The sequence below is a fragment of the Syngnathus floridae genome, chromosome 18 (genome assembly GCF_059516105.1).
Source record: "Syngnathus floridae isolate MCC-2025c chromosome 18, RoL_Sflo_1.0, whole genome shotgun sequence".
NCBI lineage: Eukaryota > Metazoa > Chordata > Actinopteri > Syngnathiformes > Syngnathidae > Syngnathus > Syngnathus floridae.
In genome coordinates, this window is record NC_142430.1 from 6893962 (window position 1) to 6904733 (window position 10772).

The window sequence follows — 10772 nt, forward strand, 5'->3', positions numbered from 1 at the left end:
GTACGCCATTCTGCACAGCATTGACGCAAATACTACCTTCACGGCTTTAGCGCCATCTTGTGGCATTTTTCGGTATTACAAAAACAGCACAGAATATGCAAAAAGTACTACTTCAACAGGTAAGTTCCACAATAATAACATCAGTTATGTTTATTATAGAACATTTACAAATGTTTAAAATAGCTAAATGCAAAATAAAAAAGTGATTTTTTTGTAAAAACTCTCAGCAAGGTTGGAGATCTGACTTAGGTCTAGAAAGGAGAGTTGTTGAATGTAAAAACATTTGTAAAAAAAAAAAGATTATCCCGCCTTCGCCTTTTTCCCTTCAATGGCGCTCCTTCGCTTGAGGTTGGTATAGAGCAAGGCAAAGTTTACGATGTACGTTGACACGCACACCATACAGAAATCTCCCAGGACAAAAGCCAGAATGGAGGCCAGGTAGATTGAGCCGGCCACAGACACCCAGGAGGAGAACACCAAGATCAGAGCGGCTTTTTTGGACAGGGTAAGACCTGGGACAAAAACAAACAATAAAACAGACTTGACACTGTACTTGAATAATTTGATTCAACCAGACTATTTATCACAGTTATAAAAATATAACATTCCAACTATTGTAGAGTGAATCGAGCTGGAATGCAAACCAAAATTCTAGTTTCCGCTTTTTGTTGTTGTTGCTTTTACAACCGCACACAAAATCTGTAGTCTGTCATTTGGAGGAGGCAAACTTACCCAAGCCAAGCTGCAGAGTGTAAAATACGATTCCAAGAAGACTGTTTGGTTGGTTCAGAGGGCTATCTTGGGCAACAAAGAACTGGACCAAGCCAAATCCACGACCCCATCTGTGAAAAGATAAAGAAATCCATAAAGGTTAAAAAAAACAAAAAAAAACATCTGAATTTGAAGTCCCCCATGAGAGTGGGGGCTGCAAAACGTGGCACCGAAAGGGGCGGATTGAGTTGAAACCTCCAACATGGCATCTCAGTGGTTTATCATACAAAATGCAATAAAAACAAGAAACAGTACCTTGATGTGAAAACTTTGGAGCAGCTAACCGATTCTCCTAAATCACACATCGCTCTGTAGTTGGGGTCGTGCTCGCGGGACAACTCCACGTGAAGCGCGTAAACGGACAAAATCATTCCAAAGACGCACAAAAGCACGCGCATTGTCCTCTCCCATTTAGGCAAGGCTGCTGTTGATACCATGTTTAAATCGAAGCAGGGGAAAAGTTTGACGGCCACTTATTCAACAGTCAGGAAGAAAATTGTGTGCTGCAAACGTGGGATGGTTCGTCCACGCAGTTTGAGTGTTGATTGGCTCTCGGGGTTCAAGCCCCTCCTTGTCACTGGTTTACCAGATTTTGGACCAGGCCAGGGGACAAGAGTGGCGTAATGTTGTTGGTTTAGTTATGTATGTCCACACTCAAGGGTAAATAAAGGTCATGCTCGGAAAATTCATCTAATTACTCCTATTAAATAAAGTGAAACGGAGTTACTTCATGAATAGCGAAATATTCATGTTCTATTATATTAAATATATTATTATATTAAATTCATGTTATGGGGTTCAATAAAATCGCTTTCGTTACGGATTTAGCCTACATAAGAAAAAAAAGAGGAAATATCATTTGGGGTTTTAAATAAATGTAGACTTCAATGATTATTTGTTTTTCTACATAGTTACGGTTTTATAGTTATGGTTTTAGAGTTAACCAATAAATAATAATATATAAATCGATAATAAACAATTAAAAATTGAAAAAAATAGCGAAAGTGTGATTATTCCGCCTTCTCAAGTCCTATTGGATAACGCAGTATGACGTCATCTAACATTGATTGGCTCCTCACAAGCCAATCAAAATGTAATGCGTGTTTTTTCCGGACACGCATAACTTCCTCTGCCTTCGGCGTTATGCTATTCTCTAAAACAAAAATTATTCCTCTCCTTTTTAAACGTTTTGCCGCAACAATATCAATGCAATTATAAAACAGGCTGGACTGTTATAGTTTATTCGCCAATGTTACTAAACAGGACAAAGGCGAACATTTTAACCCGCAAGTGTTTTTTTTGTCCGACAGACGGCGTCCGTGCAACTTCATGGCTGGCAACCGCCGTCAAGTGACACAGAGGAAGAAAACAAAGACACGGAAATGGCAGAAATAAACAAGACTACAGACATGCAACCGATGGAATAAAAAGGCTCAATTACCTGACAATTGGGTGAGGCCGCAAGGTGAACCACCGTCCCGTGACCCTTAAACACTCTTCCAGGGTTGGTTATAAATCCTAAAAAATGACTGACTTAGATAGTTTGTCGTTGACGAGGCTACGCCCCCGACATAAGAGATGGGGAGGCACTGTACAAAGCAGTCTTTGATTTACTGCTCAATTACAATTGAATAATAATATTTCGTTTGATTTCAATTGCTTTTCACTTTAGATTGCACGTTAAATGCGAATGTGCGTCCCTCAATGAATACGCGATGATGTCATCAGCGTGACCGCTTGGACATTTAAATAAACAAAGTTGCATAGTTTATTAAATGAGTAAAGCAAAATCACATATGTTATATTTTTGAAATTTTTGACTGCACACGACTGAACCAAAATGTCACAAGCTGATGTCATCTTTCATCTCAATCATTTACTAACAAAGTGTAGCATCAATCATGGAAGAAAAATATATATTTGACTTCTTATTTCTGCAGAGATATGTCATCTGAGGAGCATGGCGATGGACAAAACTGTCAACCTGTGGCCGTGGCGCCCGAAAGAATGACGACGGGGAAAGACGAGGAGAACCAGCATGCGGTCAAGCCGATGAGCGGCGGCGCGTGTGCCAGCACAACTGCCAAAAACTTGGCTTTACTTAAAAAGCACTCACTGGATGTCAAGTTCGATGTGGGCGAGGAGTACGATATTATCGAAACCATCGGCACAGGTGCCTACGGCGTCGTGTCGTCGGCCAGGAGACGAGATAATGGTACGACCGATTTGACTTAAAGTATTTTGTCAATTTCGCCATATACTGTAAAAATCCATCAATTAAAATTGAGCTCAGATTCAAGTCTACCACATATATACAATGCTGTACTCACCCTTCAATGTGCTTCATCAGGCCAGCAGGTGGCGATAAAGAAGATTTCCAATGCCTTCGAAGTGGTGACAAATGCCAAGCGCACCTTGAGGGAACTGAAAATTCTCAAGCACTTCAAACATGACAACATCATCGCCATCAAAGACATCCTGCAACCTAACCTTCCTCACTCAGCCTTCAAGTCGGTGTATGTATTGCTGATATTTGGACCTAAATACAAAAGGATAGAAATTCGAGTACAAATTTGAAAATAGTTTTTAACTTTTTCTTTTATTTGAAGGTATGTGGTGCTGGACCTCATGGAGAGCGACTTGCACCAGATCATCCACTCTGCCCAAGCGCTCACCCCGGAGCACACTCGCTATTTCTTATACCAGCTTCTCCGCGGCCTTAAGTACGTGCACTCTGCCAACGTCATCCACCGAGACCTCAAGCCCTCCAACTTGCTGGTGAACGAGAACTGCGAGCTAAAAATCGGCGATTTCGGCATGGCCAGGGGTCTGAGCTCCCACCCGGAGGAATCGCACTCCTTCATGACTGAATACGTAGCCACTAGATGGTATCGAGCGCCCGAGCTGCTTCTCTCCTTGAATCACTACACTTTGGCCATCGACATGTGGTCCGTGGGCTGCATCTTTGCCGAAATGTTGGGGCGAAAGCAGCTTTTTCCCGGCAAGCACTACGTCCACCAGCTCCAGCTCATTTTGTCCGTGTTGGGCACCCCACCCAAGGGGCTAATTGGTGCTATCAGAGCCGACAGGGTGCGTGCGTACGTTCAGAGTCTTCCATGCCAAGCCGCGGTACCCTTGGCCAAGCTGTTCCCCCAAGCGGAGCCGAGGGCTTTGGACCTGCTCTCGTCCATGCTCCGCTTCGACCCGCGTGAGCGAATCAGCGTGACCCAAGCGCTGGAACATTCGTATCTAGCAAAGTACCACGATCCCGACGACGAGCCTATTTGCGTGCCGGCTTTCGACTTTGAGTTTGACAAGCTTCCCATGAGTAAGGAGCAGATCAAGGAGGAGATTCTCATGGAGATCCAGGACTTTCAAAGGACCAAGCAGGCCACGCGTCAGAGGCTTCAGTTCAGGCCCTTGGCGAGGGCCAATGGGGGTGGAGCCCAGGTTTCCTCGACCAGCCTGAGCGAGTCCACGCAGGTTCCCGGCAACCAGAACTCCACACAAACGAGAGAGACAGAGTCAACTCTGCAACGAGGACCTGCCGAAGTGAACCGGACCTTCACGTACACCTGTAACAAAGATGTTCTGCTACCGTGCCTCACTAAAAGCGAAAGCGGCCCAGTCGACGTGGACATGCCCAGCGCCAACTCGGACAACGGCCAACCGGAGACCATCGATTTAACCACACCCGTGTCCAGTCACGACGTTGAACCCATGCGGGACAACGAAGGGCAGGAAAGCAGGCTGCCATCCAAACAGAACCGGAACCAGTCTCCTTCCTCCTTGACACCTTTAGCCAGCACCGTGCCTTCTTTGTCGCTGTCGGCCACCCAAGCTCAGTCACTGTCGCACACCCTCTCGCAATCGCTTTCAACGAACCAGAAACCTCCCCAAGGTGCCTCAGAGGGACCCCGGAAAGACGGGGCCATATCGGAAGACACCAAAGCAGCTCTGAAAGCGGCTTTATTCCGGAATAAAGCCAGGGGTGGTATGTTGTACCCTTGTGATCATAAAATACGAATTTGTAACCACACCACCATTTTGATTTTGTCTCCTAAGTTCTTAAAATGGCCGCTAGACCGGATTTTGGTCACGCATAATGTGATTCTTCTCATTTCTATCTCAGATGGAAGTGTCGCCGCTATGGGGACAGAGGTGGCCACTGGGGGAGGAGGAACGTCGTCAGCCGTTTGCAATCCAGAAGCCCGGCGCCCTGTGACTGCTCAGGAGCGCCAGCGAGAGCGCGAGGAGAAGAGGAGGAAGAGGCAAGAACGAGCCAGGGAGAGGGAGAAGAAACTAAAGGAGAAGGAGAGACGAGAGGGAAGGCGCGGGGACTCGCTGGGCGGGGTCCTGCTGAGCGATAACGACAAGAGTCTCTTGCAGCGCTGGACTAAGATGATGGACAGCCGCAACGACAAATCCCACACGTCGAGTAGTGACGGAGGGAAGAATAAAGACGTGAATGCCGTCGCAGGCGAGAACGCTCAAGGATCGCCCAACAACAAAGCCGAAAAGGAAACCACAACGTTTCCGTCTCACGAGCAGCTAATCTCTCAATTCAGAGCCAGTCAGTCCGGTTTGCTGCAGCCAGCCGGCAAAAACCAGCAATTAATTTTTTCAATGAGCCAGAAGAAACCGGTCGATATCGTCCTCGCTGTAAGCGGTTGCGTGGACCTGATGGCAGTCACCGGTGGCTTTGTGAAGAACCACACTATCAAACCTCAAGACGAGAACGCCGGCCCGAGCGGGTTCAACTGCTTCGCTAATTGGGGCGGACAGCAATTAGAGCCCCGGCCGGCACAACATGCAAAATCGCACAGGACGCCGCAGCAGAACTTTCTCCAGACGCAAAGTCAAGCCTTAGCCGACTCTCAAGCGCAGCTGCTCCCACTGGAGACTTTCTTGACCAAAGGTCCGACGGCCACACTAAGCACCAACGGGGAACTCGCCAGCCGCAATCACCTCAACCATCACGTCACGCCTTCGACGGCTGGCGCTGGACCCGTGGAGAAGCTGTGCTCCTCCGGTGGGGACAAACTGGGGCCACAGTCCTCAAACCCCATCTGCGGGGCTTTAGGGGTCCCCAGTTTGGGGTTCACCGTTTCGGCAGAACAGGTCCCCTCGGTCGCCCCTGACATCCACACAGTAACACTCCAGCTCTCCAAGTCTCAGGTGCGTCTCAGTTCTGGTTTAATACTCGGGATGGAAAAGGGGTTTTCATTTTTGGGTTTTCTCTTCTCAGGTTGAGGACGTGTTACCCCCGGTGTTCTCGGTCACCCCGAAAGGCAGCGGGGCGGGTTACGGCGTGGGCTTCGACCTCGACGACCTTCTCACCCAGTCGCTCACAGAGCTGCAACACTGCGAGCGAGACAGGTGAGTCGTTGTGGGGAAATTGACGCCTTAACAGAAAAAAAAAAAATCTTGGATTTGCCTCCGCCAGTTACGACTCTGGTCCGCTCTCCGCCTCGCTCTTGTCCGATTGGAGCGAAGTTCACCGAATGACTCCGGCCGATCTCGAATCTCTGCAGCAGGAGCTCCAGTTGGGCTCTCCCATGATCCTCTCTGATTCTATTCCACCTGACGCCTGACGCAATGCTCGCGTTTGTTTGAATGTAGACATTTCCTGATTGAATTTCAAAGTAGCTTTAGTTTTGTGTTCTGTATTACTTAGTTTATTACACGTTGGTCTACTAGACCTGAAAACACAAAATCAACTGTCAGCCTGTGAATGTTAATGACTGATTAAAATTTAAGTTTTCTATTAAAAAAAGTCTGCATGCAGTCATTTATCTTCTGAGACAAAACTAATTGAAATATATTTGTGGGTTAACGTTTTTTTTTTGTTTAAATCAATTTATTTGAAAATGTGCTTGTTTCTAGCCCAGATTTATTACCAATCCAAAATTAACACAACTCAGTCACCATTTCAAGTACAAACATATCAAAAACATTTGCTATCACAACAACTACGAACTTTAAAAATTATATTTCATTTCTTGACACATATATATGATCACGAGTAAAGGGAATTTCTTCATTTGGCCCGGTTTTTACTTTTCCAAAAATCAAAGTGTACTCAAAACCAACACAGTACCAGTATGGCGGATAAAAAGCCGAGCAACACAGTCACGGCCCCGTCGGACCGATACCGATGAGCTCGGCCGTACAGTCTGACCTCTGGTATGTTGTTGCTGATGAAAGTGGAGTAGCTGGTGAGCCTGGCGTACACACCTGGCTGGTTGGGCTGGGCGCAGCCCAACCCAAAACTCACCACGCCGGCTTGTACCCAGGTCCCGTTTACCATCTGGCAGACGAGAGGCCCTCCGGAGTCGCCCTGATGGGAAAGAGAGCGGTGCAAGTTCAAATAAATCCAGACTAGCTAAGCTGAAATTGGAACTACAGAGCTCATCCAACAGTACCTGGCAGGAGTCCTTGCCACCTTCCTGGAACCCTGCGCAGATCATGTCATACAAGATGTCCACCTTCTCAATTTGGTACATGGCACGACACGTACCCTCCGAGATGATTGGCACCTGAACCTCCTGCAGAGGCCCCGACCCCGGCAGCGGGACTGAGCACAGAGGCAGATGCGGAACTATTAAAATCACTTTTCGATATGTTCCTTGTGTTGCAAAATGCTTTAAAAAATAAAATAAATAAATATATATTTATTTTAGGCGGGCCTTACTGTTATCACGGATGTCTCCCCAGCCGGTGACATAGCACCGCATGCCGCCCGGGAAAAGGGTGCCGGAGGCAGGTAGGCAAACGGGACGGATCCAATCCGACCAAGTCAGGGGGCTGGAGAGCCGCACCAGGGCTACATCCTTACCATCGTGAGGCTCCACATATCCCGATGGGATCACCACGGAGCTGATGCGGTGTATCGACTGGTGCGGGTTGACATTGTTCAGGTAGTACCAGCCGGCGTAGATGGTGTACGGTCTCACGTCGGATGGACTGATAGGACGATATGTTAGAATGCTAAATTGGATGAATAAATGTGTGTTCTTACTTTGGGAAACAGTGAGCTGCTGATAGGATCCAGTTCTGCGTGATAATGGAGCCTCCGCAGACATGAGTATTATCTCTCTGGAGGCCAAAGAGGAAATAGTAAGAACTCACACAGTGAGTCAGCTCAGCATCACAAGCGGATCCCTCTCTCCTCAGGTCAAGCTTGATAAGCAAGACACTTTAAACACCGCTTGGAAATAATATAGATAAGAGAAGTGGCTAGTCTTCAGGGACCCACCTGTATAGAAACCTGCCACGGCCACGCCCCATCTGAAGCGTCCATCCCTCCCACAATTCTGTTGTCCTGCAGCGTCGGTCTCCCACAATCTTGTGCATATGAAACCAAAACACCTACAAGATGGATAAGGGGAAAAAAAAAAGATAAACATTGTCCTTCCTGTAAAAGCATTTGATGACACAGATAGATACTCTTTCAGAATGTAATAAAACAATATAATTTTATTGTAGAGACGTCAGCGGCGACACATTACCTAATATAGTTTAGGATCTTGTTTTTAAAATGGTGACTCAACAAGACTTTGGAGCATAAATTCATGACAGGACAAACTTACTTATTATTTGATGAAATTAAAAACTATTTTCCACTTCAACATACAATAATATATTGGTTATTCCATTTGTTAAAAAAAAAAAAAAGCTACGTGTTTGTTTGTTGTTTTTGACGGGGGACATTCATGGGAGTGGTACAAAGACGACATGGCGACGAAGATGTATACTCACCTGTTACGCCCAACAAAGCCGCAATAAACTGAAGATTTACTGACATTTTTCCGTGTTTTGTGTCACAAATCGTAGTGCAGCTCACAAAAACAAAATTCAAACAGCAAAGGCGTCGAAAGTACTTAAAATCCGTGGCAAATGGCGTTCGAGCACGACGACCTTCCCCAACTTGGTTACCGTTCAACAAGAAATTGATTGTTTGAAGGATAAATCCAGGATAAATGATAAGCTCCGGTTTTGTTTGCTTTGTCTCGTAGCGTAGTAAACTCGAGTAACGGGTTCAAACTGAAGTGGTTTCGGCCGCATTCCAAACTAAAAAAGTGTTAGCGGCTAATAGATACCTGCTCAGCGTGAGCTACGGACCAATAAAAAGGCAGAATGAGAGCCCACCTGAGCCAATGGCATTTGAGGAATGTAACCGGAAGTCGCAGAGTCCAAAATTAATCTTACGTAATAAATAATAATAATAATAATAATAATAATGATAATAATAATAATAATAATAATAATAATAATAATAATAATAATAATAATAATCTGTGATAAATGGAAAAAATAGTTATTTCACAAAACGAATCAGTTGTATTGTTCTTAATCACATTTCGGATTTAGAAATGGGTAACCTGTCATTATGGTTGCAACTAAGAAAAACCCTCTAATATTTTTAGTGACCTTACAACCAGCATTTTGCTAATAATTGTCCAACTATTGCATCCTAAATCTCTCTAGGTGGGCTTTGGTCAAAGAAAAACAACATATTAACAATTTTGCTCCACATTTGTCTGTGGGTCACTTCATTTATTCACATGACACAGAATGCTTATTTCTTCTGTCTATCTTTAAAGCTGTCTGTCTGTCTCTCTCTTTCTCTCTTTTGCTCTCCTGGCCCGCTCCCTCGCTTGCTGGCTCTCCAGGCCCTCAGGCAGTGTGTCTAGTTTCACAGAGCAATTGAAGGTGACAGGGACAGAGAGAGAGGGAGAGGGAGGGAGGGACAGGGGGAGGACACATCACACTGTGGCCTGCGGCTACACAACAGTAGCGGAAGAGCAAGAGATGGAGGTGGGTGGGATGGTGGGAGGGGGGACCAAAGGAAAAGCAAGTCCTCATAGGGAATTCCATAAACAGGTAAATAACACAACAAGTTGGAATTAGCGTGCCACGTGGCCACAGGTGAGCTGTTGGAGCCTTGACGTGGATCCTCGTCCAACCTGCTCCTCATTATGTATATAATGCATTTCAGGGGCCAGCCAGTCAGTAAGCGCAATTATAATGCACTCCCGTTTGTTTTTATTTTAACGTCTTGATGAATATTTGTCATGGCATTGTAACCATGGCGACTGCCTCCACACGCACACATTGCCCTCCCCTTCTCGCATCCGCCCCCCTCCCTTTCTGCATCCCCCCTCCGGTGCTGAAAAAGCAAGGGATGGTGAGGGGGGAGAGAGAGAGAGAGGTGACAGGAATGAACTAACAAGATGCACTAAAAAAAAAAAAAAAAAAAAAAAAAAAGCATGTCCCGGAGCTACATGAATCTTTGCAGCGAAGCACGCGCCGTCACACACACTCACACGCTCACACATTATTGCACTCAGCACATAGGGATCACATAGGTTAGGCCACATTCCAACAACTGGAACACAATAGGATGCAGCAATGATTTTAGAAAGAAAGTGTTGGGCTATTCAACCACGCTTTACTTTTTATTGATCCAACTGCCGCGAAAAACTTTGGCTTAAATCTCCACAGCAGTCCAATATTGCATCACTTTATGTCACACGCAAATTTCTTGATATAAAGGAAAATATAAAATATTATTAACAAGCAACACATTGGACATTTATGCTGTAAAGCCAACGCAGAGGCGGAATGAGAGGGGGGGCTCAAGGGCACTGCCTCCCCTGAAATATGTCAGGTGCGAGGCCAGTTAATTGACTTTTTGAGTATTTTGCAATATTTTTGGAAATCATGCCACATTTCTACCCATCCCCTGTAGGGAACACATAATTTATATATATTTTTTGTTTTGAAAAAAAAATCCTAGCTCTGCCAAGTAGGCTAACCATATAACTACTGAGTTGCTAATAAATCGAGTTAGGCTTTTTGAGCACAGAAAACCTTAAGGTACAATTTATACTAACCAATCCCATAGGCCTAATTATTCTCCAGGTATATTCCCAAAATGGAAAAGTCAAGTTTCAGGGGAATAACAGTTAAATGGGTCTATTTTTGTTTTTCTGTAC

The 10772-nt window shown here is 45.4% G+C and overlaps 3 protein-coding genes across 5 annotated transcripts; 1 reads left to right on the forward strand and 2 right to left on the reverse strand.

Moving 5' to 3' along the window:
- Nucleotides 1–120: 120 nt before the first annotated feature.
- Nucleotides 121–1308, reverse strand: vkorc1 (vitamin K epoxide reductase complex, subunit 1). The gene is made up of 3 exons (XM_088359927.1): nucleotides 1027–1308; nucleotides 733–842; nucleotides 121–512 (listed from the first exon to the last, which is right to left on the reverse strand). Exons 1-3 carry the CDS (start codon nucleotides 1206–1208, stop codon nucleotides 301–303), a joined length of 504 nt encoding a protein of 167 aa, XP_088216053.1. The 5' UTR covers nucleotides 1209–1308; the 3' UTR covers nucleotides 121–300.
- A 596-nt stretch (nucleotides 1309–1904) lies between these two features.
- Nucleotides 1905–6547, forward strand: mapk7 (mitogen-activated protein kinase 7). 3 transcript variants are annotated; one of them, XM_088359846.1, is made up of 7 exons: nucleotides 1905–2275; nucleotides 2712–2986; nucleotides 3122–3287; nucleotides 3381–4765; nucleotides 4904–5949; nucleotides 6020–6150; nucleotides 6218–6547. In XM_088359846.1, exons 2-7 carry the CDS (start codon nucleotides 2716–2718, stop codon nucleotides 6363–6365), a joined length of 3147 nt encoding a protein of 1048 aa, XP_088215972.1. In that variant the 5' UTR covers nucleotides 1905–2275; nucleotides 2712–2715; the 3' UTR covers nucleotides 6366–6547. The 3 variants fall into 3 exon arrangements, with proteins under 3 accessions (XP_088215972.1, XP_088215971.1, XP_088215970.1); XM_088359845.1 differs by having other exon boundaries at nucleotides 1905–2223; XM_088359844.1 differs by having other exon boundaries at nucleotides 1906–2236.
- Nucleotides 6548–6647: 100 nt separating this feature from the next.
- On the reverse strand, nucleotides 6648–8910 carry LOC148382664 (serine protease 33). The gene is made up of 6 exons (XM_088359917.1): nucleotides 8533–8910; nucleotides 8030–8142; nucleotides 7793–7869; nucleotides 7466–7737; nucleotides 7197–7348; nucleotides 6648–7111 (listed from the first exon to the last, which is right to left on the reverse strand). Exons 1-6 carry the CDS (start codon nucleotides 8576–8578, stop codon nucleotides 6854–6856), a joined length of 918 nt encoding a protein of 305 aa, XP_088216043.1. The 5' UTR covers nucleotides 8579–8910; the 3' UTR covers nucleotides 6648–6853.
- Nucleotides 8911–10772: the final 1862 nt, after the last annotated feature.